The sequence below is a fragment of the Galendromus occidentalis genome, unplaced genomic scaffold (genome assembly GCF_000255335.2).
Source record: "Galendromus occidentalis unplaced genomic scaffold, Mocc_1.1 scf7180000077459, whole genome shotgun sequence".
In the NCBI taxonomy this organism is placed as follows: domain Eukaryota; kingdom Metazoa; phylum Arthropoda; class Arachnida; order Mesostigmata; family Phytoseiidae; genus Galendromus; species Galendromus occidentalis.
This window is the reverse complement of record NW_003805447.1, coordinates 18511-33530: the sequence shown is the minus strand read 5'-3', so window position 1 is coordinate 33530 and position 15020 is coordinate 18511. Positions and strand designations below refer to the sequence as shown.

The 15020-nt window shown below is 51.0% G+C and overlaps 5 protein-coding genes across 5 annotated transcripts; 2 read left to right on the top strand and 3 right to left on the bottom strand.

Moving 5' to 3' along the window:
• Positions 1–108: 108 nt before the first annotated feature.
• Positions 109–2551, bottom strand: LOC108864353 (nuclear receptor corepressor 1). Its single transcript, XM_018639814.1, has 4 exons — positions 2494–2551; positions 1043–2232; positions 331–474; positions 109–189 (listed from the first exon to the last, which is right to left on the bottom strand). Exons 1-4 carry the CDS (start codon positions 2549–2551, stop codon positions 109–111), a joined length of 1473 nt encoding a protein of 490 aa, XP_018495330.1.
• Positions 2552–3509: 958 nt separating this feature from the next.
• Positions 3510–7460, bottom strand: TAF1B (TATA box-binding protein-associated factor RNA polymerase I subunit B). The gene is made up of 13 exons (XM_029111668.1): positions 7311–7460; positions 7003–7200; positions 6729–6910; positions 6519–6652; positions 6272–6429; positions 5951–6157; positions 5670–5824; positions 5333–5577; positions 4926–5158; positions 4698–4851; positions 4426–4588; positions 4147–4251; positions 3510–3672 (listed from the first exon to the last, which is right to left on the bottom strand). Exons 1-13 carry the CDS (start codon positions 7398–7400, stop codon positions 3510–3512), a joined length of 2187 nt encoding a protein of 728 aa, XP_028967501.1. The 5' UTR covers positions 7401–7460.
• A 359-nt stretch (positions 7461–7819) lies between these two features.
• barc (RRM1_TatSF1_like and RRM2_TatSF1_like domain-containing protein barc) lies at positions 7820–9497 on the top strand. The gene is made up of 2 exons (XM_003744060.1): positions 7820–7859; positions 8310–9497. The coding sequence occupies exon 2, from the start codon at positions 8316–8318 to the stop codon at positions 9495–9497; it is 1182 nt and encodes a 393-aa protein (XP_003744108.1). The 5' UTR covers positions 7820–7859; positions 8310–8315.
• A 282-nt stretch (positions 9498–9779) lies between these two features.
• Prosbeta1 (proteasome beta1 subunit) lies at positions 9780–10555 on the top strand. Its single transcript, XM_029111667.1, has 2 exons — positions 9780–9974; positions 10112–10555. The coding sequence occupies exons 1-2, from the start codon at positions 9780–9782 to the stop codon at positions 10553–10555; spliced, it is 639 nt and encodes a 212-aa protein (XP_028967500.1).
• Positions 10556–12597: 2042 nt separating this feature from the next.
• On the bottom strand, positions 12598–14822 carry LOC100900408 (SAP domain-containing ribonucleoprotein). The gene is made up of 7 exons (XM_003744059.2): positions 14692–14822; positions 14282–14393; positions 14100–14203; positions 13735–13978; positions 13432–13589; positions 13182–13325; positions 12598–13069 (listed from the first exon to the last, which is right to left on the bottom strand). Exons 1-7 carry the CDS (start codon positions 14710–14712, stop codon positions 13004–13006), a joined length of 849 nt encoding a protein of 282 aa, XP_003744107.1. The 5' UTR covers positions 14713–14822; the 3' UTR covers positions 12598–13003.
• Between the last annotated feature and the right edge of the window lie 198 nt (positions 14823–15020).

The following is a 15020-nucleotide window of genomic DNA, read 5'->3' as shown; positions in this document are numbered from 1 at the left end:
ATTGGATGATTGTTCTCACTCGCGACCGTCAACCGTGTCGACCGCGGATGCGACCGTGCATTGTACATGGGAAGCTATCGGGTCGCGATGCCTTTCTCTGAGCGGGGCTCAACGGAATTTTCTGACGGGCTGTCGTTTTCCTACACTCGATTCACCGGGTGGGGTCGAGTTCGCAGCGACGAATTTAGCCTGAGGGACGGAGGTCGACCATTCAGAAAATATAATACTATATACGGAATCGAAAGAGGCCATTCCCAATTTTCGAGGATGTTCGGCTTTTCAATGGAGTCCGATAGAAAGGCCGGGACTTCCACAGAATTTCAAGCTCACCTTCTGCGCTTGCACAGAAGCTTTCGCAGCGCTCTGGAACCTTTCCAACGTGGGACTCCTCCTTGAGCTCTGTGCACTATTCCCTTTGTGGGCCGCGTTCTCCCAGAACCGTCTCTTATCTTCCGTGTGATGCGCGGCGATTTTCTGCGGGGAATAAATTTTGAGAGGATCATTTGCTGAATAGCTACTCCGAGCGTGTATGCGAGCGAGGAGATAGCTCTTCCACCATCGAGACGGTGACTGCAATCAACGATTCGCCTGGGTGATCGTGCGGTCAGCATGTTTCTCCCAAACGGACTTAGCCCATTGTTCGGCACCAATTAACGAATTTTCGCAACGGATCAATCTTGGAACGCGTCGGATAGCATCAAAACAAGAAGTCGTTGGCTCGAGGATCTGCGAAGCGTAAGCTGTGCATCGCGAGGCGGCCTTAGACAGAAGAGCACCAGAAAGTTCCACTTGATTGAGCAGGCCGGTTCTCCGTAGGCTACACGTACTCTCGCAATACCAACGCATCGGCGTTGAAATAATGACAAGCGACTGTTACTGATCACTTCCAAGTATCCGAGCCTTCGCTCATAGCTTCTTACGGCAGTGATACGGCAATGCAGGAGACTTGGAGGCATCGAGCACTGACTCTATGATCGATACGTGTAGAGCTTTGGGAAATTACCGTATTCTAATCTTTGAAGAATTACTTGACTTCTTGTACCTTTTGCTCCTCCTGAGGATGGTTGCCTGATCCGTTGAGCTTCAGCGTCACAGGCCGCACCACTGGCATCGACACGGAGAGAACTTGACGTACTTCCTCGCTGGGTCTCTTTTCTTGAACTTTTACGTCGAGGTTCGTCGATGAGTGCATAGCGAGCTCGAATGGGTTCTCTTGGAGATCTTCGACAGGTGTGATCACAATCCGAGGACTCGTCGGACTCCCTAGATTGTTATCATCTTCGATATCAGACGTGGATTGATCCAAGCGAGATAAACTCTCTGAACGAAGGCTGCTGGCGATGCCACTCGATCTCGACGCGATTCTCAAATCGAATGCTGGGGTTTCATCGTCGAAGGTCATGCTCCCGACGAAGGTTTTAGTAATGAGCTCAGACTCGAGCGCCACCGGGGAAGCTGGCCGAGGAGAGATATTGCTACATTTTTTGGAAATACTCTCTATCGGGGCCAATTCAAAAGGCTTGGGCTCACTTGACGTTTTTGCCGACTCTAGCTTGGCTTTGATTTCGGATACCGATGCGCGTCTCTTCCTCGGAGGATTATTCTCAGCTTCGAACTTCGCATCCACCGTGAGACTCACGGCACTTTTCTGGTTTTTCGAGAACTTCGTAGACTCGAGTGGGGTCTTGGCGAGAGTGCTACTGCTCTTCAATAAATTCTTCAAATCATCGAGCTCTCGAGCCAGCAAATCGCCCCTGTCGGTGCGAACTCGCTCCTGCTCCTCGTCTTTGAAGTCGTCACTCCGCGGATCCCGGCTCCGCCGGAAGTTCTCGAAGTCGGCACTGAGATCCGGCTGAGTCATCGACCGCTTCATTCGACTTCTGCCCAGGGTTTTGTTCTTGAGGAACTCCACAACTTCCGACATCAATTGAGTCTGCTGTGAAGCAGCTGGCGTATTCTGTTCGGCGGGAGCTTTCTTCGGTTCATTCCGTCGTTCCTTGAGAGCTTTGCTGATATCGATTGTAGCGAGCGATGACGGAGGAGGAGGAGGTGGCGGTGGGGGTGGAGGCGGTGCTGGGAGCGCTGCTCGGCCTGGAGCCGTCGGGGGATCGGGGACCTTAGCTCGCGCTGTACTCGACAACTCAGCATTCTCGATCCGCAGTTTCTCCACGAGCTCACGCAATTCTCTGTTGGCCTCGGTGAGCTCGAATACCTGTCGCTTCAAGTCATCAACTGAAAGTAACGTGGGCTCAGTGACCGCGCTCACGTCTGGACACGATCTCATTCTGATTCCAGAGACTGAGTAAGTGTGACTAGGGCATTCTCAAGGAGCGTTGGAACTTCAGGAATTTGAAGTCCACGAATCGGATTTTGAATAAATTATGTATGAGCAAGAGAGTTCCATCACGTCATTGATCGTGTTTTTCTCCGGATCGCTGATCCTCGAAATACGCCAAAAAATCAGACGAATTCGGTTAGAGACAAGAACCTCACCTTGCTGCGTTTGATTTATGTCGGTCGCGGTTACCACCTCCTCACGGGAGACTTCCATGGTTCCACAAACCATAGATGTCCTCACGCGGAGACTTCAACAAGAGATAAAGGAATCCGTTCCGAGAGGTCCAGAGCAGGAACTTCACACGAGAGACTAAACACTTTCGTCGGAGAAGTTAAAGAATCACGGCGAGCCCCCTCCACGCGTGATTTCCAGGAGAATATCTCTCGCCAAGTAGCCTTTGGAAACGAAGAGAGATCCGATTGGGAGTGTTAGTCAGTTACTGAGTGACTGGCTGGCGGGCTTACCGGCGAGCTAGATTGCTCTCTCGCTCGCTTTCTTCTCAGATGAGCGAGCGTGGTGCGCATACCGGGCGTCCTTACGTAAGCGAACTAACTCTCGAACCAATCCTAGAACAGTGACGACGAGCTCGCCGCTCTGCTTGCTTGGTAGGGGACCAGTGAGGTGCTCTGCTTGATTTAACTCATTTACATTAAATCGGGGCGAGGAGAATTTGTTCGAATGACGGTGGTGGCCCGACCCTTGGAAATGTGTCGACAACCTGTAAAGTTGAGAGAATGTCCGTGACGCTGAAGCCACCGACCTCTCTCGCATCAAACCGGCAGGTTTCGAAGTTGCGTTCGCTGAATTCTGGGGTTATTCCCCGCTCTCGGGTGTCTTCGGCTTGATGCCGGAATTCTTCTGAGACATGTGGATTGAAACTCGGTCGCTTAGACTTCGACTTGGACACTCGACTATATGAACCGCTAGTCGTTGTCTCTCCATACGCACCAGTCACGATAGTTGACTCAGAAACCCTCTTCGTCCGTTTTTCGGACAATGAGAACAAAAGGAAATTTTTTCCATCGAAACCTGCGACTTGCAAGGCACTTTATTTTGAAGCCTTATCGAATCGAGAAATTCGCTCGCGAGATTGGAGGACACACAACCGCTGTCCTCATTGTGCAATCGTTCCCGAGCGTGGCCATGGAGGACTATTCAGGTACGCACTGAGCTATCGACCAGGTCCTATAATTTTGCGTTCCAATCTCATCAGCGCCCAATGGAGCTTTAGGGCGCTTGAGAGACAGTACTCGCCCAGTATTTGCATCAGAATCAGAAGATTTTCCGACGGGGCTGCAGTGCTTCCATCGAGGGCAGTTGAAGACGGGTTGGGCCTGAAACGGAAGAACGTAAAGATCACATCGCCGTATGATCGATTGAGGGGATCCACCGGGGAAGAGCAAATCTCCAAGCGCGGAGCTCGAATCCTCCCTCTGCGACAATGCCCATGAGTCATTCGTCATGATGACTTTTCGTAGTTCCGCGTAGCGGACTGGTCCTCCATCATCGAATGAATGCGTAATACATAGTAATCCTTCAGATCAGAGACCACTCATATAGCGTCACGAGCGAGGATGAGGCTGTCCGGGGAAATGACCGAATGAAAACCTGCCCCCAACGGGAACGACTCAGCTCCAAAATTGGCGGGATTCCAATGTAATCACCGCCGGATGATGAATCACTAGTATTGCGAGCGAGATCGATTCGGCCGGGACGAGTAAATGTGCCATCGCGTTAGGGATTCAGCTACCAGTCTCTGTCGCCGGGTATCGATGATGATGAGCCAGAGCTCTTTCTGCGTCACTCACTTCGGTATTTTTTGGTAGAATTTACTCTGGCGAGCAGCCGCTTTAATGTACGGACGGGGTGAAGGTCCCCGGAAGAGCTTCAGGTCGGTCATGTCTTCCAGGAGTCTGTAGGAGAGAATCCGAATATCGTCACGGGGATTGTCTATGATAATGAATAATAATGTACAGATATTGACTTTTAATATTGCTTCGATTATTAGGTTATATGGAATTCCGTTGTTCTCTGGCAGGAATCCCCATCATCTATGGAGGGGCATTCTACTCCTTCATCGGACTCACCCGAGAGTATCTTTAGCATTGTCGTTTCTCAGGAGCTGCTCGAGGGTGCTCTTCATTGGAAAACTCGATGGAGTCAACTTGATCGGATGAACTCTGTTTGGAATGTTGAGATCATCAAGGAATCGTTGAACACGTCTACAATTCATCCCACGGGCGTAAAAGTCTGAAACAAGCTCAGTAATTATCGGGCAGCTTTCCTCTAGGGGAGCGAGCTCCAATCGACCGTTCCCGTCGAAGATGGGTATAATGAATGGGAAAAGAGAAATTCTCACCATCTCTTCTCTTGGCCTCGCGATGCAACAGGTATCCTGCGCTCTTCATATGTTCGAAATCTATTGCGGTAGAGTTATAGAATTCTCCTCGTCTCCGGAGATAATGAGCCCTCCTCGACAACTGGGTCAGCCAGCGTGAGATCACGAAGTATTTCTGGAACATAATTCATCGATGAGGAAAACGCCCCATGGGGATGCTTGCCGAGAACCGCCCCCGGAATATCTCACCTGATTTCCCTTGCAAGACTCAAGCTCGGCGCCCAAAGAGTTTTTGTATTCCTCACGTCCGTCTATGCCGAACAAATATTTGAGACTGACCATTATGACAGCACAAGCCTCTACTTCCATATGAGGTAGGGCGTTAATTCGTAGAAAGGGAAACTCCGTGTCCCCCGTAGCTTCCCATGTGGGCTGTAAACAATTTCGCCTCGCATATGCTGTGGCATGAGCGATGAAATCCCCTACAGAGGAAGTACTTTTTCAGAGGCTGCAGATCGGAAATCGCTCGAGGTATTCTTCCGAGAAGCGCTGAATGAATTCAGTCCGAAACGCAACGTCGACCGGCTCGGCGATACGAGGAGTTCTCGAGCCGGACTCAGATGCGGGACGAAGTCTACGACGGGTGCGGAACTCACTTGGAAGATTTAGGTCGAGACAGATCCTGGCGATGAAAAAATTCAAGTCCGGCATTTTGAGTCGCGGAATGTCCAAAAGGCCGCAAATTATCGCGCAAGACTTGAGGAGAGCTCCATCAGTGATATTCACGGGCAGTATCTCCGGTAGGAACATTGCATGGAAAATTCTCCGGCGGGCCTTCAGCAGTTCGTCTGATGCCGACTCTCGAGCGTCGAAGTAGGTCAGATGTTTCTGCCGAATGAACCTAGGCGGGGGATATGAAGGAGAGCGTCGTAAGCTTGCGGCGCCAAAAACGCCGCGGAACCTCGATGATATCGATCGTCGACAAGATCTGACCTATAGAGATCCACGGCTCCTATGTGATATACATTGGCACGTATCAAGCCGAGATAGAGGATCATCACAAGACAATGACTATGCATCTGGAGGACAGACTCGACGTAATACTCAATCACGTCCACGTCCCTCTCTGCCATGTGGGCTCGCAATTTCTGGAAAGAGCGAGATACCGATTTTTCCCGATTATTTATCGAGCTGACCGCTCGACTGGTCCATGAGGGAGTTCCACGATCTATAAACTTTCAGAATATGCCATGGTCTGCTTCATTCGAACTCACGTAAGCTATTTCTGATGTTAGGTCGACTTCCTCGATGAGCGGTCCAACCTGTTGCTGCGAAATATCAGCCGAAGCTTGGAAGGTCTCCTCGCCATTACCCTCGAGATCTTGAGGTGTATGGAGAGAGGTTCCTCCGGTGGGAATCGAGTCTTCGTGGGTGCCCATGAAGGAGAAGGAGCCCATGTCTTGCGCCTCTTCCTTGAAATGCTGTAAGGAGCAAGTAATCGTCTTATTTAGCCACGTCCTGGGCTATTGTGCGTTCTAGATATTCCCCTACCGTCAAACCCAGTTTCCCAAGAATAGAATTTATGACCTACTCGCCTTAACGTCCTCGCACTTTTGGAAGGATTCGAGGAGGCTCGTGTCCTGAGTGCCAAAACCGAACCCAGAGTGCTGCTCTATTCCTGCCGTCGTCGAAGCCTCGACATCTGTCGCGTTCGACGAAGATCGCACGGACGAAGCGGATGGGGAGATTCGACCTGCGGATCCAGTACAGGATATTCAATGAACAGAGCCCATCGAATGAGTCGTAGGAATTTCGATGATCCCGCCGAAATGCACTTCAAACCTTGATCCGCGGCCGAAAGATTACTGACGACCGCACTGAGTCCACTCGGGTCCAAACGGATGTTTTTCGGCGCCTGGTATCCGTAAAGCGGGTGCCTTTCCTTAGACTTATTGCCAGCCTTCTGACTTTTCACACTGGAGAAGTGGAGAATGGTTATACTGCGCGGAGAGCACAATTCTGTGGCGATTAAAACAAGGAAGCGAAACCCACGTTTTCGCTCGCATCGGGATATGATTATAGGTTGCTGTCTTCAAACTGAAGGATTCCTCCTCGATCCTTTTGATTGCCATTTCGTATTCTTCGTGAAGACAGTACGGTGGCAGCTTGCCGTAGGGTTCGCAATCTAGCTCTAGTACGTGTATGTATTTGAACCAAAGTTCCATGACGGCCACCTGTTGAACAGGCTCGAGCGTTGATTCACGGCGTCTTCTCCAATCTTTCGGAGATATGACAGAAGTCCGACGAGAAGAGCCGAATGTGTTACCTTGAATCTCGGCGGTGCCCCTAGGTGTAGAAGGTCGTCTACCTGCTTTCGGAGGAGATCGTTGAGAAGATTCAGCCTCCTGTAAGCTCGAAGACGCTTCGACACCCCCCTCCTTTTCGCGCGAGCACCCACGACGCGGCCCTGCGGGCCTTTATCGCCATCGTCGAAGGCAACTTCAATCTCCTCCTCAACTGCGTGCTGGAAAGCAGACAGAGGCAAAGTGTACGACGCTGAACGAACAGCGGGTCGGAGCTTATCGAGGGATTCCGTGACAATGGATTCTAGCGTCGATGTTTTTCCAATCTTACCTGACTTTGTGTATCGCAAACATTGCAGTAGTAAAATCCCGAGACCACCCTGAATTGGCCCTCGGTACCGCAGTTATCACAGGTGACCATTTCCGAACGCACGGATTCACATTCCGGCCGAACGAATTTCAGGGAGCTCGAATTCAATATCCATGTGCTCCATAAAGCACAACATCGCGCGCTCCGCGCACAACAGTTCGAAAATTGGCGCCCAGCATCCTCCACGCGGAACTACGAGCTCACAGCGACTGACAACCACGGGAATTAGGAAATCCAATTGGATATTTTCGCAGTCACGACGATGGGGAAAAATTCTCTCATTGTGGGGAAGCAGAGGGATTGGGGCGACAATAGTCTTTGCGAGGTCATGGCCCGATGGACGGCTACAGCCTTCTTCGGCTCAGACCTCAGGCTCTCGGAAACATTCGAAATTGAGCTAGGTGTAGTGTTTACGTTCAAACCGAAACCACTGATGTTTTGCAAGTCAGCTTCAAAAGAAGAACGACAGCTTCGGACCGTGTTATCCGGCAGCACCACCTTCAAATACCGGTGAGCGATTTCTTCTTCTGGAGGCTCTTTTTCTCGCATCTGCCGCGTCGTCGGGACTCTACGGGGATTCGTGTCGAGCTTCCGTGCCGTAAGCGCCAGGGTACTAATTCTCTCAGCGAAGATCTCGACACATCGGTGTTGTGTGGCTCCTCTACAACGAGATCGTTTTTTTCGTGACAACGATCCATCTCGCTCTACGTTATCAGAGGACTTCCTGAAGACCGTCGGGATAAATATGGCCGCATCGATGGCAGCTCGTCGCGAGCGGTATTCGGAGCCCGAACATCTCGATGTCGCAGTAGAATAGGCCTCAAAAAAAAAGATCGATGTCTTCACATTTCACATGAGCCGGGCCGCTGATGAGATCGCGTAAAGAACTGCTGAGAATCCAAGAGAGGACTCAAGAATTGCCCGCAGCTCCAAGCGGCCGCTGATCTTTGAATTTCGCAGGTGGCCATGAGCGGCAACGACGACGACGACGATTTCGAACGTCAACTCCGGCTCGAGCAGCAGGAAAAAGCTTCGGCGGCAGATGGTGCTTCGGATCCATACACCTATACCGATCCCACCGACGGCACCGCTTATGAGTGGGATCATGAGAAACGCGCTTGGTTTCCGAAGATCAACGAGGATTTCATCGCGATGTATCAATCGAATTACGGATACGCTCCGGCCCCGGAAGAATCGACCAGTAAAAGTACGGAACCAGAGAAACCGCCTCCGAAAGACAACAACGATGAGGTGGAAGCGAGTTCTGAGAAGGAAGAGGATTCCGAGAAACAGCCCTCTTCATCCGACGCTGCCGAAGTTGCGGGGTCTGAGATCCTCAAGAAGAAGGGTCTGAAGAACGCTCAGAAGAGACCAGCGACCTGGTTCGAGCTGGATGACGCCCACAATACGAAGGTGTACGTCAGCGGTCTCCCAACTGAAGATTTCGATGACGAGAAATTCATGGAAATGATGTCCAAATACGGAATGCTGTTCAAGGACGCCTCTGGGAAGTACCGGGCTAAACTCTACAAGGACGCCAATGGGAAGCTCAAGGGCGACGGCATCTGCACCTACCTGAAAGTTGAGAGCGTAGACCTCGCCATCCAGCTGCTGGACGGCAGTCAGATGGGGGATCAGCAAGTTCACGTCGAGAGAGCGAGATTCCAGATGAAAGGTGAATTCGATCCGTCGAAAAAGCCCAAACCGCTAATGAAGAAGGAGAAGGAGAAACTGAAGAAGAAAATTGAGAAACTCTTCGCATGGAAACCCGACAAACTCCGCGGCGAGCGCAACAAGTGGGAGAACACTGTCGTGATTCGCAACTTCTTCGAGCCACAAGAGTTCGATCAAGACCCACGCCTGGTGCTCGAATACCAAAAGGACCTGCGAGAAGAATGCGAAAGCAAATTCGGTGAGACGAAGAAGGTCGTGATCTACGACCGTAACCCCCAAGGGGTGGCCACTGTTACGTTCAAAGACGTCGAGCACGCCGACGCCTGTATAACGACAATGAAGGGTCGTTTCTTTGCTGGACGGCAACTCGAAGCGGACCATTGGGATGGCAAAGAGAAATTCAAAATCGTCGAATCGGAGGAGCAGCTCGAAGAACGGATGAAAAAATGGGATGAATTCCTCGAGAAGGAATAGAGGGAGCGCTTACTGTATATAAAACTATAAAAATAAAATCACGTGAAGATACTTGGATACACGGCTTTTCTGAAGGCTGCTTCAAGAGAGCAGGCAGAGAGCGGAGGAACGCCTCCACCAGTCGAATGACGAGGGACTTCCGGTAGAACGGAGGTACTGCCGCCGAAGAGACGTTTTCTCAGAATTTGGTCGACGAGAGTCGGAAGCGATGCTACATCGAATTCGGGGCCTCCGGTCAACGTATCTTAAGGCGGAAATAGAGTATGTGATATTTTTCCAGGAATGATTGCAGACGTTGACGAACCGATCTCCACGGGGACTACGCTGGTCGCAGCTCACTTCAAGGATGGCATCGTGATAGCTGCCGATTCCAGGACGTCTTCTGGATCTTATGTTGCGAATCGAGTTGCAGATAAACTCACTAAGATCACCGACTCGATCTACTGCTGCAGATCTGGCTCGGCTGCCGATACTCAGGTAAGCTCTCGTTTTATCGCGGCCTCGCAACCGGAAACGATATCTACCAGAGAGGAGGATGAATTTTGTCCAGCTCAGGATATGCAGTCCTATTCCTATCGGTAGACTCTCGACACTTCTCATGTTCACCCTTCCAGTGCATCGCCGACGCCGTAGCGTATCACCTCGCCTTCTACGAAATGCAGACCGGGAAGCCCGCGACGGTCGAAGCGGCTGCGAACGTTTTTCGCAACATCTGCTATAAGTATCGAGACGATATGGTCGCCGGGATAATCTGCGCAGGTTATGACGATGAACGAGGCGGAGGGATCTACTCCATTCCCCCGGGAGGCTGTCTCGTTGAAGAGAAACGAGTAATTTCGGCGGGCTCCGGTAGCGTGTTCATCAGCGGTTTCTTGGATGCGCTCTTCAAGAACAATATGAGCAAAGAGGAGTGTGTCGATTTATGTCTCAAAGCGGTATCGCTGGCGATCCATAAAGACACAAGCTCGGGAGGGGTGTGTCGAATGGCCGTGATCACTAAGGACGGTGTTGAGAGAAAACTATTCCTCAACAACGAGCTGGTTCAATACGAGGGATGAGACCAGCGAGCGAGCGAATGTAATTATTATATGAATAAAGAGGCTCGATTGAGAACGCGACTCTATTTCATTTGCCAGGATCTCTCGTCCTAACTTTTTATTCTAATTCGGCTCCCTCGACCGTACGAATCCTCCCGACTCCCCTCGCATGGATGTGATCACGCGGACATCAGCTGACTGAGTGATGTAAGCTTGGCTCATGTGGGGGAGAAGGCTTCTCGATTCTTTTTCGAAGGGAGGAAACTCGCGGCGGGTGAGTGGAGACTCGCTTCTGAGCTCCTGCCTTCTTAGCTGGTCTGGGTCGATCGATACTGAGTAAGACCGGATCTGTGAAACATCTCATCGGGAAAATACGCCAGACAAGGTCTTCGACAAGCTACACAGCAGATTCGCGATGGCTCCGGAGTTGCAGGCTTTCTCTTTGGCCGTGATTCCAGCGTCCTTCTCTTGGCATGTCTTCAGAGCTTCTTCCAGTAGCGGTCTCGTATGCTTGAATGTGATGTAGGATCCGAAAAGGAATGAGAATCCTAGCAGAGATATCGTCAGGAACAAGAACTGCAGCCACATTCTGGGGCAGAAGTCAGCATTCCGTGTGGAGCCGCGGTGGTAGCTGCCGTCGGCGAACGTCCACGGCAGATCGAGATTACGTGGATGAAGGCGGAGCTGCTCCTGAACTGGCACTACGATTTGAGCACTTCGACATAGTTGGCTTTGCGTTGACGCATCCGAGCGACAACCACAGCAACGATGCGCCAGTGGAGTGCTCATCCTATTGTCGAACGAGTTCCCATTTAGTGCTCCGTATTCTCGACGAAAACGACCCGTCGAGTGGAGCAATGACTAAATAAAGCTCCCTTCTCCCACTCTGATACATTCTTGTCCATAAACGCTAGAGCGACTGATTGCGAGTCGATCCGATGATTCAATTCATTTTGGAGTCTGATGGTTACTGGTGAATTCTGGGGTTTCCCGCCGCGCGGATCAGCTCATTCATTCGACGAGATCAAATACATATAACTAGGCCCGTCATTGATTCGCAGAATGATTATTAATTATCACCTACCAATAATATATTGAGGGCTGCTCAGGAAGACTATTCCTCCCCTAGGGTTGCTTCCTTCCGAGAAATTATCGAGCCCCGGAGAAACGTCGACAATTAGCATCTCAGGGTATAAAGGAAGCCGGAAGCAATCGCGGAGGGATACGATCTTCCAAGGAGGATGGAAGAGGTATTTTCCAGCAGCGGTGAAATTCGGACAAATCTTGCCCACTACCGACGCTGACGAATAAGCTCACTAAAGAAGAAAGTTCTGTCAGAAATCATGAATCTGATGAAACGCTCCGCGTCGACTGAATATATGCATTCGAAGGCAGTTTCTCTGGCGATCCGAGCGCCGCTATCGAGCAGCGAGGATCGCGGAAAGCACAAGGGGTCGGTCGGGAGCGATTTGATGGCTACGAACGCTTGTAATGAGCGGAGAGTTCGCGGATGTTTATCCTCAATCGACGAAATCGAAAGGAAGCAAGCCGGACACGAATGTCTGGGAATCAGAGAGAGCATTTCAGCTTGGTCGGTAGAATACAATGAGGCCGATAAGGTTGCAGGCAGTCGACTTCTGACAGAGAATAGCCAAAAGTGCATGCTCATGATAATCGGCTCAGATTGGACGAAAAAGCCTCTCCGTCGACGTCGGATGTTGTCTCGGTTGAGAAGATTCCGGAGATCTCCGTCCAACTGCCGTCGTTGGGTCTCGCTCCAGTTTCGACAAATGCGGACGATATTTCTAACTATGGTGCTCCTGGAACGAGAGATCGGGATTCTGCGGCGTAACGAGAGCAGATGCGATAATTCCCCATCCGGATCCCGCAGCACCAGGAGAGCCTCATCACTTCCTCAGTTTCCCGGCCTTTTCTCACTTGAGCTGATGGTCAACTCGAAAAGCCGCGAATCGTTCTTACAGCATCGCTTCGCGGGAGCGGTGCCGCCTCCGGGGATTCCGTATGAGATGGATCGAGATGAGAAAATGATAGTTTGATGTCAGACATGAAAGCAAACTTTATTTCTCAGCTTCCATTTCGTAAAGCGCGATCTGCTGCTATATCATCGACTTATTTTACAAAGTAACGGTGCTCTCGTCTTGTGTGTACAAATCAGTCAGCCTGCGAGTCGATGGATCGGGAGGACTCGATTCGGCTCAGGAGGGGACAATGATCACCGAGTATTACTCCGGAGACTCTCAGGCTTCCAGGTGTAACGTATCATATTATTTTTATGTTCTTTCATTCTTAATGGTTGGAACCTGTTCTCCCGCATTCGGTGTCACCTCAGATTCCTGACTGTGTGTATATTTGCCCCCGGCGGTCGCATACATGGATAGGGCGGAGGAAACATTTGGGTTCAGTTCAGATTCCGGAAGCTCACTAAGATCCTTGACTTCCTGACGGGAATCAGAAAACAATGGGCTTCCTTTTCTTGGGAGCGGTCGCTTCGGTGCTGGGTTCTTCGACCGATGGCTGTAACCAGCAGAAGGAATGAGCATCCAAATCCAAGGATTTAACGAGCACCGCTCGGAGTCTCGCGATGCCCGAAAATATTGAGTCCCCTGATCCCGAAGAGAAGACTCACCTTCGCGGCGCGCTCAAGTTTCGCGGCTTGGAATTTCTCTTTGCGTTTCTCTAGAATTTCCTGAGCGTTGGCCTTTGTTACCGCTTGAGAAACGTTCTCGCCAAATCTTTCGGCACGCTTGCGAAGTTTCTCGAGATCTTCCGCCTGAAATCCGACGAAATCGCGACTGAGTCAAGGGGTCGTCCTTATGGGAGAACCGACGGCGACAGCAGGGAACGAGGACGAAGAAAAAGTGGGAATCGCTGCTTACGCTTTTCGCCACGGGCGACGGTTTTATTGCACTCGCTTTAGGAACCGGCGTTTCTTTCGCTTGTTTGCCGTCTTCTCCGACAGGAATCCCGAATCGTTTGGCGCGGTCCAAGAGTTTCTGCTTATCGACTTCGGGAGCGTCTCCGATTTTCACAGCCCCTGAAATTGTCCGAGCATAGAATACCCTCTCTCGATTCCTGATCGAGCACCACATACGAGTCCAGACCGACAACGATGACACCGAGAGTACTCGCAATCTTTTGAGACTATGACTATAGAAATATTCTGATGATAGGTTGCTCACCGAATTTCTTAGCGCGCTCTTCTAATTTCGCTTCTGGCAAGCCGAATCGAGCGGCCCTAGCTTTGAGTTTACTGGGGTCATTCGAGCTTGCGGAGGCAGTCTCTGGCGGAGGGACCGGGTCAGAGAACAAATTGTCCTCCATTGGGAGGAGAACACCCTCTTTCTGAAGAACCGCAGCTGTTTTAACAACCGTCACCGGTGGCGGTGCTGCCTTGGCTGCGGGAGCTGCCGCGGGAGTTATTTTCTGTGGGAACAAGATTCATATTAGTGCAGCGCGAGGGTGCGTCTGAACACTCGAAGCCGGATTTCGTCCGAGCGAGAGCCGCCCGCGTGCACAAACGATGAGGCCCGCGACGATGACTGACCTTTTCAGGCGATTTCGCCTGGCTGACATCTTTGAGGAGATCATCTTCGTTGAGGAGACCTTCGTCTGTGTCGGAAAGCCCTTCTTCGGGAAGAGCTTCATCCCCTGCGGAACGACTCAAGGTATTAATTTCGTGATTCACTCCTCAGTGAGCACCATTACGAGCATCTCTTGGCGACATACCGAATGTATCATCGCTTCCTACAAGAGAACTCCGTAATCTCTCAGCGAGCTCGGCCTTCGTTCCCGTACAAGGGAGATTTCTCGCCTTCAATTCCCTCTTCAAATCGGCGACCTGGAACAAGGAAAGCTCGGTGAGATCCCGAATTCTCGGAAGGCCGGCTGACGTGGTTTAGGAGTCGTGGTCAATGGCGCCAAAACCACCACCGCAGCGGACGACTCGGACGATTCTCGTACAAAAAGTCGGGAAGTGGCCGGGATACTCCCGAAAGAGTTTCATCGGCAGTTCGAGCAGATGGGTGACAGAAATGCTTAAACTCAAGTCGCCGGAGCTAGAAAGATCTGAGTTCCGAACCATTCGACAGCAGCAGATTCTGCCGGATACACGCCGTGATCGTAAAAAAAGCACTCACCTTCATAGAGTCGATGTCCATCCTCAGAATCGTGTCGTACGGGAGGCTAAAAGATATCTTGGCAACAACAATATTCCGGAAGAGATATCGGAAACTCACCGCGTCGGCAGTCGGCAAGGCTGTTGCCGTTCGTTCTTGTTGATGTTTATGTGTCGTTCGTGTATCGTCTGCAAATGCTGATGATCGCATGCGCGTGTGTGGGATTAAGGATGGCCCAAGTTTAACCGCGCTATAGATTCTTCTTCCCTGTGCTCCGGGCTCAATCGACACAGCATTTGGAAATTCAGCGTCGCCGGATCTATTCTCCCTGTTGTCGATAAGAGTTTATA